At 39.8% G+C, this 20,183-nt stretch overlaps 1 protein-coding gene and 1 pseudogene across 1 annotated transcript in view; both read left to right on the top strand.

Annotated features, from left to right (window-relative positions):
• Positions 1 to 3,653: 3,653 nt before the first annotated feature.
• On the top strand, positions 3,654 to 5,619 carry LOC109450566 (U6 snRNA-associated Sm-like protein LSm3; annotated as a pseudogene).
• Positions 5,620 to 7,547: 1,928 nt separating this feature from the next.
• PPP2R5A (protein phosphatase 2 regulatory subunit B'alpha) overlaps positions 7,548 to 20,183 on the top strand; it is a 57,330-nt gene continuing 44,694 nt past the window's right edge. Inside the window, exon 1 of the mRNA XM_019738049.2 lies at positions 7,548 to 8,454. Coding sequence (XP_019593608.1) covers positions 8,274 to 8,454 — 181 coding nt within the window. The 5' untranslated portion in view covers positions 7,548 to 8,273. The remainder of the gene's footprint in view (positions 8,455 to 20,183) is intronic.

The following is a 20,183-nucleotide window of genomic DNA, read 5'->3' as shown; positions in this document are numbered from 1 at the left end:
GAGTGAGTGTTCGTGTGTGGTGTGTGTGTCCACAGAGCTCACTAAGCCCTATTTGGGAAGAGTGAAGGCTGCCTTGCTCCTGATCCTTGGCCCACTGCCACAGCGGATACAGGAGGCCGCCTGGGCCCTGGTCCTCTCCTGTGCACTCCCACCGACTGTTTGGCACTGGAGACTACTGAGGCACATAACAGGTTACACACCTTTTGCCCATTCATTTCTGTCATGCATTTTTTTTCCTTAAAGAAGAAAAAGAGGCTTGTGTTTGTGTAATTTCCTTCTTTGCTCTGGCCTACTCCAGACGGTCAGCCCAGTCTAATCTCCATCTTTCGCCAAATTCATATACAGTATGTCATCGCTTCTTTTTAAAAATAAAGCTCCAGCTCTACAGCCTCAATGATATTAAAAAACTGTATTAAACTGTATAAAAAAACTTGTCTAATCTCAAATTTATCTTTGCTTCCCTTTTCTTTCCTTCCCCTGACACACCTTTCTTCCCCCTCCCACAAGAGAAAACTGACTCAGCTTTTGGACTTTTTATTAAAGCCTCCCCCGCCCCCCTGCTCGTTTGGTCACCCAGATCAGACCCTTGCCCTGACTTGTAATTCTTCCCTGTGACTTGCCACCTTCCTTTAATCAAATCTCTCTAGTGTTTCTTTTGTAATATTTCTCACATCTATTCCCAAGACCATTTTTAGTTTAAGCCAGTGGTCATCAAAGAATGGGGGGAGTGAGGGCAGGGGAGGGTATAGGATTGTCACTTGAGAATTTTTCAAAACTCAGTAGAGCTTTGAAAAGCCCCCCAGATGATAATGACACACTGCTTAGCAGCACTCAGTCCGGTCCTTATCACCGGGACACCTGTTCTCACCTCCAAGCAATCTCTTTGGCTTCCACTTCCCCCACCCACTGTTCTTAAAGCACTGCTTTCAAGATGCCATCTTCCATTCAAACATTCTTCATTTTCCTCATTGACCTCGGGACAAAGTCCAAATTTGTTGACATGCCATAATCTGACACCATCTTCTTTCTCTGCAGCTTTCTCAAATACAGGTACCCCAGGGATTTCTCTCACCCTCTTCTTATTCTACTCTGCTCAGGATAACAAGCGTGTTCTTGGGGCTCCATCTACTACCTGTATACCGATGACTCTTAACTCTCTATCTTCAGCCCGATTTCTTTCCTTCCAGACTGCACTATCCAACTGCTTATTGCACATCTCTCAAATTCTGTGTCCAGCTTATTATGTCTATGACATTCCTCCTCTCTGTCTCACTAAATGGCATTGCTGTCCACCAGTCACTTAACCCAGATTCCTGTGAGTCATCCTTTCCTCCTCCCTGTCCCTTACCTGCCACACCCCAGCCCCCCCAATAAATCACCATGTCCTTTTCTTTATTTATAATTATCTCCCAAGTCTCACCTCTCCATTCCACCTCAGAAGCCGCTTCAGGCTCTCATTATTTCTCTTCTGGCCCACTGGTTTTCCTGTCTCTGGCCTTGGCCTCTGTAATTAGCTCATCCTCCACGCTGCCAACAATGCAATTTTTCTAGAACGCAAATTTGATCATGACACTCTCTTATTTAAAACCCTTCAGTGTCTCCTCATGGACTTGAGAATAAAGTGCAATAACTGCATACAAAGCCCTTTGTGATCTGCCCTGCCCTCATGTGCCCACTGCAGAAGGCTCAGGCCACACTCTCTTCAGCTTCCTGATGTACCTATCTCCTTTTCTCGGGGCTCCCTGTACCTTACATAGTCTATTCCCACTTCTTGTAATGAGTTTCCCTTCATTTCTTTTCCTGACTAACTCCTTATAGCTCTTCAGTTATCAAATCTGGAGCCTCTTCTTGAAAGCATTTCTTGTTCCCCACCCCATAGATGCTGTACCCCTCCTCTGTGCTTACCTCTGTCAGTATTTATTACACTCTCCATGGTGGTTTGTGCGGTGTTTGTTTTCTTCACTTTCCAGGCTCTCTGAGGGAAAAACTTGTGTTTTGTGTCCTTTCTACCCCCAGAACCCAGCCAGAAAATAGCCGATCATAAGCACTGAACTTATGTTGAATGAGTGCATGAATGTACCTTTTCCAGCTTTCTCCCCCACCACTCCTCCAGAAAGCAGCTTCTCTAGTCAACACATCTTCGAACCTCCCTGTGCATGCCTGTATTCTCCCTTCACACCCGCTGTACACCTTCACCCCATTCCTCCCTTCGCTAACAGGTGGATGGTGATATCAAGCCCTGAGGCAGAGGCAGGGGGAGGAGGTGGCGGACATAACCAGCTGGACACTGAGTGTGAGAGACGTGCAGTAAACAGTGGACTGGTGCTCTCCCTCACCTCTTCTCCTTTTCTGTACTTATGTAATTATGCCCCATCCTCCAGGTGCCGCGTAAATCTCGTGTCCTCCACCTCAGCACAAACACCACCTGTGAGCTCCTCAGACTTTATTTTCTTAGCTCTCACCAAATATTATCCTTAATGAGAAGTTATCATTTCCTGGGCGCGTGCCTCATCTCTTCCCCTAGAGCGCATGTTCCTTAGGGTTGAGGCCATAACATTTAGCCATCAGCCTTGCTAATAATAGGCCAAATAAATAGATGCTGTTGCTTCTTTGATTCGTAGGGTGATCACTTGTTCTGTACCCAGGATGTAGGGAGCTATAGGGACAGGAGACTTTCAGGGCTAGAACTGAGAAAGTTCCTAGCAAACCAGGACAAGTTGGTCACCTTAGTGTTTACCTAAACATCTGTGGATATGTGTGTGTGCAACAGGGTTTTCTCTGTTGCATGTTCCCTCTTTTGTTTGCATAGTTGAACTTTAATTGTTGTAAGCTTTCCCCACTAACGGTGATCTCCGTGCAGGCACACTTTGTCTCATTCACGTCTCTTTTCCAAGCAACTAGAATAGACCAGGCACATTGTAGGAGGATAATGAATATTTTTTGAATGAATAAATAAGAAACATCAAGCACCATTAAATCCTGTGATAATCACATTTTCCTTCTAGGTGTCAGGACTTCGTAGTTCCACCATACACAAAATTTGTAAAGTGCTAAGCAAATGGTATGGTCTTGACAGTACAATCTATTCAATTTCATTTTTTGTGAATGCCTTTGTATGGAATGAATAAATAGAGTTTGAATATCCACTAACTTTTGCAAGAGAAGACTAGAGGACCCCAGGGAGGCTAGAATACAAATAAATAAATAAATAAATAAATAAATAGCTCCAGAACATGACAAGAGTTACCAGAATCAAGCTCCCAGGGGAATCGAAAGGAGTGTCACTTGAGAGACACTTTAAGAGAAGATTTCATTTGATCTCTTTCTGCCAGATTCTTTATATAAATGGCGCCTAATACATAGTAGGAGTTAACTTATGGTGGTGATTATACTTATATACACCCACAGACACAAACATTTTTTAAAAAGCTATATTCTTTGGTATTGAAGGTAAAGGCTAGGATCTGAAAACACTGGAAAATTTCCAGCTCAATAATTCCTCAAAGTCCTATAGTACCACTAATACTGCTTTTTCAAGCCATAGAGACCACACTGGACACTGAAGACATAAGGATGATTTATTGGATTCTCAAATTAATTATTTTCTACAAGCTTGAGCTGAAATAGCAAGCCAATGAGAGAGAACACATTGAAATGTGGCGGACAATATGGACCAGCAACAAACTACCGACACCATACAAGAGCCCCTGGATCTCATCAGCCTCAGCCTGGATGAGCGAATTTATGTGAAAATGAGAAATGACAGAGAGCTTCCAGGTAGATTATATGCTTATGATCAGCAATTAAATATGATACTGGGAGATGTGGGAAAAACTGTGACTACTCTATAAATTGATGAAGAAACATATGAAGAGAGATATAAATCAACAAAACGGAATATTTCTATGCTCTTTGTCCAGGGAGATGATGTTGTACTAGTTGCCCCTCCATTGAGAGTTGGCTGAAACAAAGAATTTATCCTGTATGGAAAATAGGAGACTTTGTATGATTGCCTCTTTAAATGTACAAGACATTGAAAAAAACCTGCGTAAATTTTGATACTAACAAATGACCAACGATTCCTCCACTCCAAAATGAGTTGATTTGCAGATGACTTACAAATTCTTAAGCTAAATGTCATTTTTATTTTTCTCCAACCCTCCAATAAATGTGATCACGAGAGAGAGAGAGAGAGAGAGAGAGAGAGAGAGAGAGAGAGAGAGAGAGAGAACACATTGCTGTCATGCAGCAGCTTTGTATTTTAAGACAGGGACTGCCTCAAAACCTATTAGATGCTTCCTCCAGGAGGATGAAAGAGAAACATCACTTGTAGATTTATATAAAATCTGCATATGAAAGGAACATTAAGGACCCATATGGTAGTTTTGCAATCACTGCTCCTCAGAATATACCCAGAAGGGAGTCATATATTGAATTTAATGTCCATTTTTCCTTTGTCCATCCACCTCCAGGTCAAATTCTGACACAAGGTATAGTGTAATATATTCTTCTATTGCAATGGAAAAAACTTTTGGTAACATATTGTGTGAAATAAATTAATTGACTGAGATATGGAAATATTTTTCAGGGATGAAGAAATGTGGGTAAACTAATTTCTTGAATGAGAAGTATTTTTTTTCTTCTGGTTTTATCCATATGAAAACTTTGTTTTGTTTCAAGACTCACTTCAAGCATTACTTTTTCTGTTAAATTTTTTCTGCCTCTTTCATTCAAACCAAATTTGATCTTCTTTCCACTGTTTGCACACACCATAAGGCACACTTATGATACAGTCTTTGATCCTTTGTTTATATTGTCCTTCCTCACTAAATTTTAAAGTCCATGCTTTATTTACATTTTCATTCCTAGTGTCTGGCATATTGCCTGGCACAGAGAAGGCACTTGAAAAAAATGCTTGCAGGGTTGAATTAAGTGTGGAGAGTTTGCCAACATCAGGCTTTTTAGACCCACTCTGCAAGGACAAGAGGATTGGATATGCCAGGGGTTATCAGGCATTTATGATTACAACTCACTGAGATGGGGCAAAAGACCTCACAGCTAAGGAAAAGTGATTCAATGATACCCGTAAAGTCTAGTTTCCATCCATTCCCCTTTACCATCTTCCTTTAACCCTGCTTACCCTCTGGTAACCACCAATCTGTTTTCTGCCTCTGAGTTTGTCTTTTTATTTTTTGGTTTGTTTTGTTTTTATATTCCACACATGAGTGAAATCATCCATATTTGTCTTTTTCTGCCTGACTTATTTCACTTGGCATAATACCCTCAAGGTCTATCTGTGTTGTCACAAATGGTAGGATTTCACCTTTTTATAGCTGAGTAGTGTCCCATTTGGAGTGTGTGTATCTTCTGTATCCATTCAACCCTCAATGGACATGGACATAGGTTGTCTCCGTATCTTGGCTATTGTAAAGCTGCAATGAATGTAGATGTGCATGTATTTTTTCAAATTAGTGTTTTCATATTCTTCAGATGAATAACCCGAAGTGGAATAGCTGTATCACATGGTAGTTCCATTCTTAAATTTTTTGAGGAATAATATACTGTTTTCCATAGTGACTGTACTAATTTACATTCCCACCAGCAGTGCACAAGGGTTCCCTTTTCTTTGCATCCTCTCTAGCACTTGTTTCTTATCTTTTTTATGATAGCCATTCTAACCGGTATGAGGTGATATCTCATTGTGGTTTTGATTTCCATTTCCCTAATAACCAGTGATGTTGACCATCTTTTAATGTGCCTGTTGGCCATCTCTGTCTTCTTTGGAAAGACGAAAAGTGGCACTTTGAAAGACTGATCTGGCCCTGAGGTTGCAAGCCCTGAACAAACTATGTTTCGTGGTCGGTTGTGCAAATTATGAGGAAGTCCTGGTCTGCACATTTGTGAAGGTAAATTCAACATGGTCCGGAACTTGACAGAATGAGAAAGAGAAAGGTGTCAGAGATGCTGCTGAGTTTCCAACCTCCTTGACTGGGAGGAGTGTGCACAATTTCATCACTCAGTGAATCTGAGGCAGGAACTATTTTAAGGGACTAAGTTTGCTTCGAGATCTAGAATCCAACTTCCTACCCAAAGTTGGAATTTTCTGACATATGCATCAGGTAGTTTTGCTTAAATATATGGCAGCTATTTGAATGATGCCGAAAGGAAAAAGTTTGGAGCTCTCCAGAGAGGAATGGAGATTTGCGTCTATCAGTGCAAAACTGCCAAAATAAAGGGAGACAAAACTGTTCAGCTCACTTATTTATTTTATTTTTCTAGGCTTAAATTAAGCTTAAGAATTTTTATATCCTACTCTCCAAGTGTTTAACCATTTTTATGTAAATGACAAATCAATTTCTGAATTTTGTTTAGTACTTTCTGTACTTTGGGTCGTGTGGGCCTTATAATAGGATAGAGAGAAGATTTGGTTCCCTTTTGTGTTACTTCTCATATAACGCATCAGCTCAAATATTTTTACTAAGCATCCTTCTACGGAAAACACCGCACAAAAGACTAGATGTCCAGTCTTTGTCCTTAATAAGTTTAAAACATAGACGGAATCTCCAAGAGATCCCAATAAGAGTAAATGGCAACCCCCCCAATCTCCAGATCACTGATGAACAAATTTGTACTCGTTCTGTTGAAGTAGTTGAAGGCCTTTGGCTGAAGAAGGGATAAAAATTAATGGGACACTAAAGTGAAATGAGAAACCTCTTCTTGGAGGGTGTAGATTTGGAGAAATCTTTGAAGTAGAAGATGTTAGAATTGCCCAAACCTGGCGCGAGAAGAGTTCTCGGGAATTGCGGTGCCTGAGCCTCTCCAGAACTACAATCAGGATCAGGGGCAGCGAGGCTCCTAGGCCTGCGCAGGAGCCCAGCACCTCGCTCCGACTGAACGAGCTACTTCCTCGCCTTCCCCGAGGCTCTTTCGTTCGTCAATCACATTGCCGCCTGTGCGTTCCCCACCCTACACTTGCTCGCCCCTTTTCAGTGACGTAACACCTGGCACTCTCTCCCGCCCCAGGCCGCAAGCTCTCCGCCAGTCGCTTCAGTTCCTCATTGGCCAGCAGAGAGGAGAGGGAAGGGCATTCTATCTTGCTTTCTAAACTAACCCCTCTAGTTTTCTGGTCTTCTCATAGGCTGTCATAAGAGCAATTATTGCCTGAAGCTGTCGCGCAGGCGTGACAAAGTGCTCACTGGTAGAGGGGCACTTCCCCTACCAAGAAAATTCATTGCGCTGTTGTGACGCAAGCGGCACGGGGCTCGCCATTTTCACTTGCGATTGGCTGTGACCTAAGTCCGTCCATAACCACGCCCCATTCCTCTCCCTAACCTCCCAGTTTGAGACCTCTTCCAGGAGGCCACGCCCCACCGCGTTCCCGCCGCTTAGCCCTGTGATTGGCTGAGGGAGCTGGGATGCCTGCCCACCTCCTACTCCCTCCCGAGCACCCTAGAGGCTGGCGGGACCTCGCGGAAGTTGTCAATCTCCTCCCTCCCCACCCCCACCCAAGGCTCCTCCCCCGGGTCGCACGCCCCGGCGCGCGCGCACGCACACACACTCCCCCCACCCCTTGCGCGTCTCCACCACCTTCTCAAGTTGTAGCGGACGCTCGCTGGGGGTTCTCCGTGGGCGGCGGAAGGGCGCGTGGGGGAGGGGGCCAGGACGGCTCCGCACTGTGAGGAGCGCGCGTGTGTGTGTGCGTGCCCAGAGCCGGGGCGGCGGGTCACCGCCCTGGGAAATGAGGGGCTGGCGCTGACAGGGAAGAGCGGGCACCGTGGCGGTGGCAGCGGCTCGGAGGGGACCCGCGATGGCAGCGCCTCTGGAGGAGGCTCCATGCAGGGCGGGCTGCGCTGGTAGCGGCCACTGAGGTGCTGGCCGGCCGGCTGGCTGGCAACCTGGGCTGAAGGAACGAGAGGCGCGCTCGACGTCCGCGCCCCGGCGCCCTCGCCTCAGTTGTCTAAACTTCAGGCTCCCTTCCACCGCCCTTGGCGCCCGGAGTCAACAACTTCTTCACCCCCCTCCGCCCCCGCCCTTGCCTCCGGGAGCCCGCCGCGCAGCGGGGACCAGGAACCTCCGGTACTGAGATGCGACCGTGAGGCGTTGGCGGGCAGCGAGGAGAAGCTCGGCGGCGCCCGGGAGCAGAAGGGTGGTGTGGCCGGGGGGACGGGGCGGAGGGGCGCGAGCGCTCCGCGCCTCTCCCCCGCATCCTCCTCCTGCCGCCGCCCGTTCCGTGCAAGCAGCAGCCGGAGCTGCCAAGCGCCAGGGCTGCGGAGATGTCGTCGTCGTCGCCGCCGGCGGGGACTACCAGCGCCGCCATCTCGGCCTCGGAGAAAGTGGACGGCTTCACCCGGAAATCGGTGCGCAAGGCGCTGAGGCAGAAGCGCTCCCAGGGCTCGTCGCAGTTCCGCAGCCAGGGCAGCCAGGCGGAGCTGCACCCCTTGCCCCAGCTCAAAGGTAACCTCCGAGGGCGCAGCCGGGGCGGGGAGCTCAGGGGCTCGGCCCGCGCCCGCACAGCCGTTTCCTGGTGGGGCTCCTTCTGCCCAGCTGGGGCTGGTAGTGCGCGTCGTGTTCCCCACGACGCCTGGGCGCCCCATCCCCCTTAGATTCCAACAGGTTTGCGGTTAAGAGTCTTGCTACTTTTGTTACTTCTTCCTGATTCCCCTTAACTCTTCCCATCTGCGTGGAGGCCAACGACTCTCCCCACCTGCGCGCTCACTCACCTGCCCTCGCGATTGGAACTCGCGTGCGTCCCGCGAGCTACAGTCCTTCCCTCTTCTCTCAGGCTAGTCTTTCCCATCTTGCTTTATTTAACAACCTGTGTTTCCTTCCGACCTTCACTATCCGGAGACGCACCTCCTCCTTTCGGACACTCTTCACTAGTCCTTTACTTTTTCCATAGTGAGCGCCTGCACTCACCGTCTCAGCTCCCTCCCATTGATTGTTTCAAAGAGTCACACAGACCAGGAATCCTAATGCAAACAACGCTTAGGAGTTACCTGGCCTTTAGATTTCTTTATAAAGAAAAAAACCTAAAAACCTGATCGGTGTAGTGTCTTATTAACTGGGTCGTTAGGTTTAAATGCTATCCTTTGGCCCGGAAGACTGGAAAGACTTAAAATACTTTATTGTCCGAGAAGATATACACGGTAAATTTGGCGACGTATAAAGGAGTAGATCGTGTTGGTTTGCAGTGGAATGGGAACTTAGTTTGCCAAGCAGTGATTCCAGGGGCTTTGTAGGTTTGTACAGTAATTCCAATGGGTATCCGTGCCTAATGCCTGGCAAGGAGAACTTGGCCCTCCTTTTGGCTCACTCACTTTTCCCACTAAGTTTAGAGGATTTAAAAAAATTGTTTCCTGGTGGTCTGGTTTATTCTTTGTGAATGACTACTTTTAGTTTTATTTTAATGTCTTCGTTTTTTGTGAGATCGAAGTCATCATGGAACAAGATGATAATGCTCCTAGACATTTAAAACAATTTTTTTTTTTGACGAAAGAAATCTAATAAGAAATTTAGATCGTCTGTTTTGCAAGGCCAGGAAATTAGTTTATATTAAAATAGATGAATGTTCAGCAGATTTTCAATCCATTTCATGCTCTTCAAAACCAGTTTCATTCTGATTTGTCTTTGGGCCTATGAATTCAGCCTTAGTTTGGCTAGGAGTTTAAAGAACACCCCAGATCAAATCACAGTTGACCTACAATAGCTCTGGAACCCCATTCAGACCCTACATGGCCCTGCCTCTTGGGGTGCTTCTAAATCAAGAACATCCCAGGCCAGAATGAAACTGGCTTTTTAAAGACGGTTTTAGTTAAGCTGTGTGTAGCCAGTGTTACTGCATTTATCATTTGCTTTTTAGCATACAAAAATTGTTAAAACTTACATATTGTAGTCAATGGTAAACCACAATGGTAGGCATTGCCAAGATTTTAATTCTTCAGTGATGTCATAGCCATAAAAGAATATCATCTTACCTATTAGAACATTGACTTGCTATATGGATTTTAACTTTTAATTACAACATCACAGTTTTTTGTTTTTTTTCATTAAATTGTTGAATTATTTTTAAAGTTTGAAGGTTTGGTGCTAGCGTTTCATGTTTATTTAATTTGCTTTTTAGTGAGGTATTGTGATTCCTTAGTATTGTCATTAGTATAATATTTACTTTTATTTAATACAAATAATTGAATATTAAACATGGTTGGTTCAAGCCAAGAGATGCAGCTTTAATACATTTGTTTTTAAAAGCCTGGCAAAAATATGCAGTGTCAGTAATCATCTAAGTTATATGGTATACAGTGCAGCAAGTTGAAGGTGCCATTGAATGTTTTATTTATATAACAGCATTTTGGTCACTACTATGTTTTATTTATAGTATTTTGGTCACTAGTAGAGGGGAAAAAATGGAAATTTAGATTAATTATATATATTTTGCATGAAAATGTAATTTTCTTTATAAGGAAAGTTATATATTCAAGATAAATTTATGCAAACTTAATTGAGGAAAATAAGACCCTTACTTGGATTACCCACTAATAGGAAAAATGACTTTTACTTCAGATTCCAAAATGCTTGAAAAGTGATTTTTTTCCAAAAATTCAATTGCTTCGCTTGGTACTTTGGCAGTGTACTTGATACCACAGCGTTGTGTGCTTTTTCTGTCAGTAGTAGTTTTTTCCATTTGTGGCCTTAACAAAAAAGAGTGGATGTGTATGAAAGAGAATTTTTCTTCCTGCTCTGAAATACAATCCTACTGTGGAGTGATTCAGATTTCTGTGGGCATCCAAGATCTTTCAAGTGTTTATACCAACCTGCTTATGTTACACTTTGTCCACATGGATCTAAATTGGAAACTTGCCCACTGTTTTCCTCAAAGCATACTGTGGGTAAGAATTAACAAAATAATGCAACTTTTTCATCTATAAGTTTATTTTGTGCAAAATCGTTTAGTAAGTGGGTTGCAGGATTTTAATGGTGAAAACGTTCAGAGTAAATTCTCTGTTATAGAAGGTATTTAATAAGAAGTTTTGTTAAAAGGATGTTTTTAAATGAGAAACTGTTACTATGTGTGTCCTGAAAATTAAACTGTGTTATATTGTATAGCTGACATTTTTTTAAAACACTTTTTAACTTTTTTGTTACGTTAAATTCTGTAAGCGCCTCTGAAAACAAGGTACTAGAAAACAAAATAGGAGCATCTTATCAATAATTCTTTTTCTGTATTTAAACTTATGTTAGCATAGGACTTAATTTTTCTACCTTAAACTTTTCTTCTAACAGTTAGGAATCTTTTAACTTAAAAAGTCTGTTATTTACAATAGGTAGTTTTTCGGTCTGTTTAACCTATTTTAAGTCTTTGAAGGATTGGTTTGGTAAAGTAGTAGATGCCTTACATTTATATAATATGTAGCATTTACAGATTATTTTACACTTCATTCTTAATTATAAAATTAGTATTGCTCATAACAAGTGAAACACAGTCCAGAGGTGTGTAACTCCTAATCCTTGATATCCCTTTTTCACACCTACTAAAGTTTCACACCTACTGTTGTGGGACAATCCACAGCTCAGTGTATTTTTACAAACATGTTTCATTGGGTCATCCCAGCAACTTTGTGCAAGGCCGTATTACTCCCATTTTATAGATGAGAAAGTTGAGGCTTAAACAGTTTAGATTCAGGCCTGTGATTATTTGTCTGAATGGTGTTGCAGCTGATACTGGTACCCAGCTCAAATGATTTCAGTATTTTTGTTGTTAAGTTACTTAATGAAAATTTGAAGCAGTATGATAGAGTTAGGTCATTGGGGTTAGGGCAGTTTTTAATCTTTTTGAGTTGTTTTCCTTATCTGTCAAATGGGGATAAAACCTTCTATCTCTCCAGGATTGTGGGGATTAAGTGAAATAATGTAATTAAAGTGCCTAAAAATAGGCAGTCAAAGAATATTAGCTTCGATTCTCTTTGATATTTGAAAATCCAGATTAAAATATTTTTTTAAAATGAAGGATTCACATAAATAGTAAACTTTCCTAGGGTACTTAAAGAATGATTTCATTTAAAATCAGTGTTCAAATATGATTTACCTGAAGTGAAGCTGTAACATTTTTCAGTGGAAGTGGAAACAGGGTGGAGTCATACTCTTTAAAACATGGAACGCTATAGTTAGAAGTTTTTACCAAGCAAAGAAATTGACTTAACCAGTAGAATGGTATAGTTGTGCATTTCTCATAAGAGACAGGCAGTAAACAACAAAGAACAATGAAACTGGTTTTGAGATTGAAGTCTGCTTCAGATGAGGTGAAGAACTTCCCAAGTATCACTCAGATTCTTTGTTGGTATATTTTTAGAAACTGGGTCCCCCTGGAAATATGGAGGTCAGTAACAGTGGTGCTGATTTGAAGTGCGTTGCTTACCATTAGGGGAAAAACATTTTTTTTCTCTTGAGGTGTGTGGTCTTTTAGGGTAACTGGAACAAGAACATTGACATGATCTGAAGTTTCATAACTAGTTTAACTTTTTTGTCGGTGGAAAACACTACTCACTCAACTTTTAAGGTTTATAGATCTTCTCAAAGTTAGTATCATTCCATCTCAATCCAAAATCCCTTTTCGTATTTGAGAGTTGAAATTCATCTGAATATGTTAAGAAAAATGTTTGTTTACAACATTTTAGTCATTTTAGGACTATTTTCTGGAAGTAATTTCATTTCTTCTGGAAGTCTTATTTTTTAATTTCTTAAAACTTTTTCAGGATATACTTCTCAGAGCCATTGATAAATATAGTGCCCATTGCTTCACAAGAAGGAAAAACGTTTCTGTTTGTCTAATTTAGCATCTTCAGAATTCCTATTTAGGGTCAAATTTCTTTTCCTCCCAATTTTATTACCTCCTCTGATTCTTAATTGAATTTTGGATTATTTTAGGAAGTGTACAATTGAATAAAGTGATAGTCCAGTAAAATATATTTAGTAAAATAGTGTGATCATTGAGCTAGAACACCACCCTTAAATAGTGGATTTGAATTGTCTTCCTGCATCATTGTTGACCTTTGGGCTAGTTATTTAACCCCTTTGAACTTCAGTTTAATCATTTTTACTTACAGGAATACCATTTTCCCTTGGTAAAATCACAAAGATGAATTAGTCCTTAATGAGTTATTGTCCCTCTTTGGATGACAAACACAGGTTTACCAACACAAGTATTATATCTGGGAAATAGATTTTTGTGCTTTATTTTCTAAATTTAACTTTATAAATTGTAAAAAGCTGGGGATAGAGACTAGCTGACTTTTATTTGTATGTGTTTAGCACTCTGGTTCTCAGCCCTGGCTGTACACTTGGAGAGCTTTAAAAAATATCAATGCCTGGGTCCCACCCTCAAGAGATCCCAAATTAATTGGTCTGAGGTAGGATCCAGGCATTTGTATTTTTAAAAGCTCCGGAGGTGATTCTGCTGTGCAGGCAGGATTGAGACTCACTCACTAGTTTAGCATTATCTTTCTGTTGACTTAATTCATTAATTGAGACTTTGTCCTTTCTCTCTGATACTCATGGCTCATTACCCAGCCTATTAACATTTCCTGCCCTCACTTTACCTCCTGCTATTTACTTTTCACTCTCTTAACTTTGCTGCCCCCTGTGGCTAATCAGCTGCTTTCCTAAAAAGGGATAGTGCTGTGCAAAATTCTGGAGTTTTAGTATGAGATGATTCTGTGGGATTTTGCTGTAGTTATCCTGATTAAAACACCTTTTATCTGTTATCATTTAATACTAGGTGGTTTTCCTTTTTTTTTTCTGTAGTTTTTGGAGCTGTACTGAGCTGTCAAGTAAGAGAACAGGATAGAGGTTTGCCTAGTTTTAATCCTGTCATTCAGGGTAACATGATGCCAACCACCTGGGAGGGTAGAACTGGTATTTGCTATACGCCCAAAGCATTGTTCTGCTTCTTGAAGATTCAGAACTAGTATTGTTACTGTATATGTTGAATATTAAGTATTAAACAAATGAACTATTCTTGAACTTAACTGTGGTGTTGGTCATGCCTTATATTTATTTAGCATCAAGAAATGTTTTTCTCCAGAGCGTTTTCACTGCTGTCGTCTTAATCTAGACGACAGCTCTTCATCTAAGGAAGGGCTACAAGGACCTCGGGCCCCTTAGATTCCATATCCCTGTTTTGTCTTTGGCCTTCCTGCTGACCAGTTTGAATAATACTTGTCTTTGTTGATTTGTTGTTTTGAGTCAGTGTTCAGTTGTCATGTAGTGATGTGTTCTCACTCCAGAATAAGACGGTAACGTTTTTGTGAAAGCAGAACTCATCTGTGTTTTCACAGCCCTTTGTGGTACCAAACACTGTATCCTGTGCATGATAAATGTGGTCATGTAGATAGAATCACTATTTTGATGAAGAAATTACCTGTGGGTTGTCTCTGGCTCTCCTCCCTTTATGCCCCAGCCCCCACTTGCCCAGTTATTGATCATGCTTCTTTCAGTGATGTTTGATGCTATCTACCAGCACATTGGTTTTGTTCTGTTTTGTTTGTTGTTTTAATATATTTCTTCCTAAATCTGGTTCAACATTTTAAATACTGGGATTTTAATACTATGATAATAATAGTAAATAGTAAATCTAGGTTTGAAATAAAGAATTGTTTGCTCTTGTATTTTGTACTTTGCAAATATTGGTGTAAGTGAAAAGTAACATTATTGATAGATTGCTTGCTAGGGAAGGTATTGTGTGAGGCTTGTGTGGAAAAGTAATAGTACTGGGTTGACTCCCAGATGTGGACATGTGTATATAAACATTGAATAAACTGACATAATTAGTTTGCATTAATTTCTAAATTTGAGGTGCAGTTTTTATAAGGATGTCCTTGAAGGAGATGTAAAGAGCACATTTTAAATATATAGTTTTAGTGCATTATTATGTAACAAGGAACCTAAGTGCTTTGCTGGAAGAGTTTTACATGACAGGCTAGATTTATGCAAAATGAACTCTACTTGTCTGAGCAGGATATTGACTAATAAGCAGTTTCAAACCTACATTTTGTGTGTATGTTTTTGAACTCTTCCCTGAGGAATTTGTTAATGTGGACTTTTGGAGTGAGTAATAATGAATTTTAGAAATCCTGCAATTTTGATCAGATTTCCTAAAGAAAAATTATGATTTGGCGGGGGGCGGGGGATAGTTTGCTGAATATGATAGGCTCTCACATGATAAAATTCGGAGAACCTATTTCTACCTTCAATCCTGAAGGGAAGGGATTTCTTGGGAACACACTCCTCCTGCTGGAATGGGGATGCTAACTGCACCTTCAACGAGAGTAACCTTACTGTCGTGTTGCATCTGCTGAGCCTTCCAGTGCTGAATGGGACCGCAGAAGTCATTCTAGTTTAGCCTCCAGTGGGAATGAAAATAAATAGTTACCTTGCCATTTCATCAGTTAAGTTTTCATTAAGGTAGGGAGGAAAGTACAGGGGATTTTAAGCTCTTAGATACTCTCAGATTTTGCTTAATGAACAAATTACTGTAGATAATAGCTAAAAATATGTCAAATGTCTGAAACAAGGATTTTTTTTTAACGACTGGGCTTAGAATTTGTAGTTTAGTAATACCAAATCTTACATATAGCTTCAAAATTATGTATTTTCTCTGTTTAATTGGTTTTGCCTATGTTTCACACTCATTGGTAAATATGATTCTAGAATGATAGCTGTTACCAGAAGTTGATGATTATTTGCATGCGTTAATCCCATGCCTCTAAATTGATAAAGTGAAAAAGATGAGGCAGTTTTTGTTAACTCTGAATTTTGATACAGCGAGACTGGGTGTTTTTTTAACATAATTTTTCAGACAGACTTTTCTAAAGACAAACACCTGTTGAAGTCATAGGTAAAGTAAGATATAACTTCTATAGAAATATGTATCTGCTTTTTTAAAAAAAAAATTGCACTACCTTTTTTCTAATTGGCCAGAGGAAAAAGATTTTGTTTGCCTGCTGTAGAACTAGATACATACTTTCCTTTCAAAATCTAGTACAGAAGTACTTTCTTCTATTTGGTGTCCATAGTGCATACAATTTATGTGAACCATTATAGAGATTGAAACTTTACTTAGTAAAGGGATGATGAATGCTTTTTCTTTGCAGATTAAACGTCTTTAAGAGCTTCTAGTTTGGTGGGGAATACGAGTATAGACATGTAAGCAGGCAGTTTAGTGTCTTAAGGGTTGTGATAAGAATAAGCAGTAAGAGGCTAGGGCAGCATGTTAGGGACCCAGCCAAGTTTTGGTATGTGAGGCGAGATCAGGGAAAGCTTCCTGGAGAAAGTGACAGGTAAACTGAAAATGTATAGAATTCGAAGAGGTCAGGGAAAGGAATAATATTTAGATGATGATCAAAGGAAAAGGAGTAACCATGAGGCAAGAGAGACAGCTTGGGTGGTGGCAAAGGAAGACGGGAGAGAGAGACTAGGCAGTTAAGGGAAGAGAATGTTTTTAAAAATGGGTGGGGGAGAGGGGCCAGTAACCGTGAAAAGAGCTGTTGCCAATCAAATGAATAAGAACTGAAAAGTTTCAATAGCTTCAGTAGTCTTCAGGCAACACTGGTGACTTGAGGGACATTTTAGAGGATTGATAAACTTGAAATTTCTGTAAGGTGAGGTGTGAATGGAAATTGTGACAGACAAGTCAGTAAGTATGGACATCTCTTTTGGGAAACTTGACAATTAAAAAGTATATCACTCTAGCTGCTATGTGGAGAATGGATTGTAACATACGATTTTTAGGAGGCCCAGTTAGGTTATTTTAATAGGCAAGCTGAGACATGATGTGGCTCGGGCTAGCATAGTAGCAGTAGCGATGGAGAGAAAGAGACCAATTTGAGATACATCTTAGCTAGGACTTGTTAATGAATTGTTTGGGGGGAGCTGGAGAAGGGAAGGTAGGAATCCAGGATGATGTCAGACCCAGATGCTTTTAGCTTGGATCACTGCGCAGATAGGTGTACCACCACTAAGAGGGGGAAAAATTAGAGAAGGAACCACATACAGAGGGAAAATCTAGAGTTGTACTTTGGAAATTTTAAATTTGAGTTTTCTTTTGGAAACCCAGGTATAAATATCAAATAGTCTTTTGGATGTGTGAGTCACAGAGTGCCCATTTGGTAATTTCTGTGACTTCTAAACATTAGAAGATTTTCAAGTTAGTTTATTAGAAAATGTCCATGATTTGGGATGGTGGTCACTTAGTCTTCTGGCCAAATTGGGGTTATGTCTTCCCTATTCAGTGGAATGTGTGTGTGTACACCAGATGATACATGTGTGAGGGACAAAATACATTCGGACAAGTGCATTAGTAAGGTGAGAGTTACTTAATTGGCTGTTTTGCTGCCTTTAGACTAAAAGTTACGTGCTCCAAGACCTGAGATTTATATCTTCTCCATAGCATTTAGTCAGTACTTAGTTTTAATGTTTATTGATTGAAATAATGAAGCAAAAGCCATTAATAAATTGATGGAAAGAAAAACACCATTTTGTGTCATGCAGTAATTCACAATTTTATGATTTATAACTGAGTAATGCTTACATATAAGCCCCAAAGTTAGCATTTTGTTGATGAGGAAACCAAAACAGGTTTTATTTTTGTGCAATATTTTTTGTGCAAGTCATTTATAACTCAATATCTTCTGAATTGGTTGTTGATTCTTCCTCTATAAATTAAATTGCAGATGTGTACTGCCTGCAGTAAAGCAAAATTAGCACCCTTTTTCCTAACAGTGCAAAGGAGAACATTTGTAATTGAAAGCCTTGCCAAGATACTGATTTCTTTTAGGTCCTGGGCAAAGAGACTAGTAGGTTTTTCTAAGAACCTTTAAAGCAGGGAATCTTTATTTCATCAATTCCTCTGATATAAACATGCTTCATTTGTCTTCTCTGGGGTCTCTCTTTTATCATTGTTCCTCCCTTTTTTAAGTAATGTAAAAATTTTATTAAAGAACATTTATTTTATGAATGAGTACTAACAAGATGTAGTGAATTTCTAATCACTTGGCACTTTTGTGTCAGAGCTGGATTTATAATTTAGAGTAGCTACTTCGTTTATAATCTGTAATGGCGGTTATTGTGGAATATCAAGAACTGATTAGACTCTACTTATTTTTGCCTCTCTGTAGGAAATAATGGGTATATTTCAGTCCCCCTCTATATAAACTATGTAAGACATAGTTTTGAAAACTTTTAGTTTTTAACTGTGGCCGTGTTGGCATTGCGTTGTTTTTCTGATCATTATTTCCCAATTCAAGGGAGAAAAATAAATTGGGGCAAGATAACTGAGACTTGGGTATAAAAGTCAATTGGGCTAATTCCCTGTATCACTTTACTGATTTTATTCTCTTGCTAAAACCTTCAGAAGAACTGAAATTATACAATATGTCATGTCCTTAAAGTAGTTTTTAGTTTTCTTCATACAGTTATGCTTCCAGCGAATGAACCACCTTAAATTTGAATCCAAAGTAGAAATAAGGTAGAAAATGTAACACTGAAATGCTTTTAAGCTAAGGTGCATTTAATTTTCAGTCATATTTCTTTCATAGGAAGTTTCAGTCATTCATGTAGGAAAAGTAAATATAACCCAGCCTTTACCATCTACCAGCTACCAAGGTACTGATTTTGGTGTTTCTTATATTTTGATATTCTGCCTTTAATTTGGACCACCTGGATGACCTTACACATAACATATTTTGAGAACTGGGGTTTTGTTTTTTTTTTGGTTTTTTTTTTTAGCTCTAGAAAAGGAGCTTCTCCTGCGGAATAGAAATTACTATTTTAGGATACAATACTTGCAGTGAGTCATGAGTGAGTCTCAGTTTTCATGGTTTTCTAAAATAAACTCATTTAAAGACTTTGCAATGAAAAATGTCATATTCTTAACTACCGTATTTCTTTTATAATGGCTTTATTATTGTAAAAACTTATAAACTCACTGTTAAAAACAAGTCAAAAAAGAATCTTACAAAGACAGAAAAATAAAATCTCAAGCCAGAGGAAACTTCTCTTAAAATTTTGAGCGTCTTCCTGTGTCTTCCCGTCAGTAGGATCATATAATGTATGCTGTTTTATAAACCCATTGTTTTCACTTTAATAGAATTTATAAATAACATATTTCTGAAAGAATAAAAATCAACTTAGAATTATTTCTGAATAAGGTTTTTATTTCTGGAAATACTGGATCAAATTTTAAACTTTGATTATAAATATTCCTTATATTAAAAGGATTATAAATATTCCTTATATTAAAAGGAAATAATTTCTAGAAGTACTGATATTTCATTTTAGGGAGGTTATACATGGATCTCAGAAAATCCAATTAAAGGAATGCATCATATTCTCAGAAAATATCATATACAATATTTTGCATATAATTTCAGGGTTCTTGGAGTCCCATCTGTGGTCCGGTGGTAAAGGGAAGTGGTCCTTAGACCCTGTTCTAGAGACTTAACAAATGTTGTTAAATATAGGTAATCCTTTTTCTTAACATGGTAACAGGTGTTTGTTTCTCAGGCGTTACAGGTAGGAGTAGCTGCGAGATGGGGCCTGGTCACAGCCATCAATACTGAAAATAGCGGGAGCCCTGCATTCCACCTACAAAGAGCTGTTTAATACTTCTTGTTCCCCAAAAGTCTTAAGTGAGAAAGATGCTTCTAAAAACAAAATATAACACAGTTAATTCATTTGAAATAAAAATTTGAATAGTATATTTTAATCCTTCTATAATGCGATAGTTATGGAACTATTCACATGGGAATAGTAATTGAGTGAAGCATGGAAATACTAGGCTCTTGAAAGTTTTAAATAGTATTCTAGGGGTTTTCTTAAAACAATATACATTTGTATATTAGACATGTAGGGTGCATGTATTCAAATTTCCTAAAATGTAACATCTACAGTTTTCCCCACCATTTTCAATTTTAATAAAATCATAGATTCTGAACTCAATCTTATTTAGTTACAGTGCTGTGAATCATTTGTTAATAAATGTTTCCATTGTTACTTTATAATAGCTGATCCTCTGAAGTTTCAAATGAAAGCTGATTTTAGACTCTTAGTTATTAATGTTCTAGGGGTACTGCCAGAAAAAGCTACATGTCCTATATTCTGTGCCAGTTTCTTAAATTAGAATCTTGGATTGC

This window comes from Rhinolophus sinicus, linkage group LG17 (assembly GCF_036562045.2).
Source record: "Rhinolophus sinicus isolate RSC01 linkage group LG17, ASM3656204v1, whole genome shotgun sequence".
NCBI lineage: Eukaryota > Metazoa > Chordata > Mammalia > Chiroptera > Rhinolophidae > Rhinolophus > Rhinolophus sinicus.
Note: the sequence above shows the minus strand (reverse complement) of the source record. Positions and strands in the feature narration are given on the sequence as shown.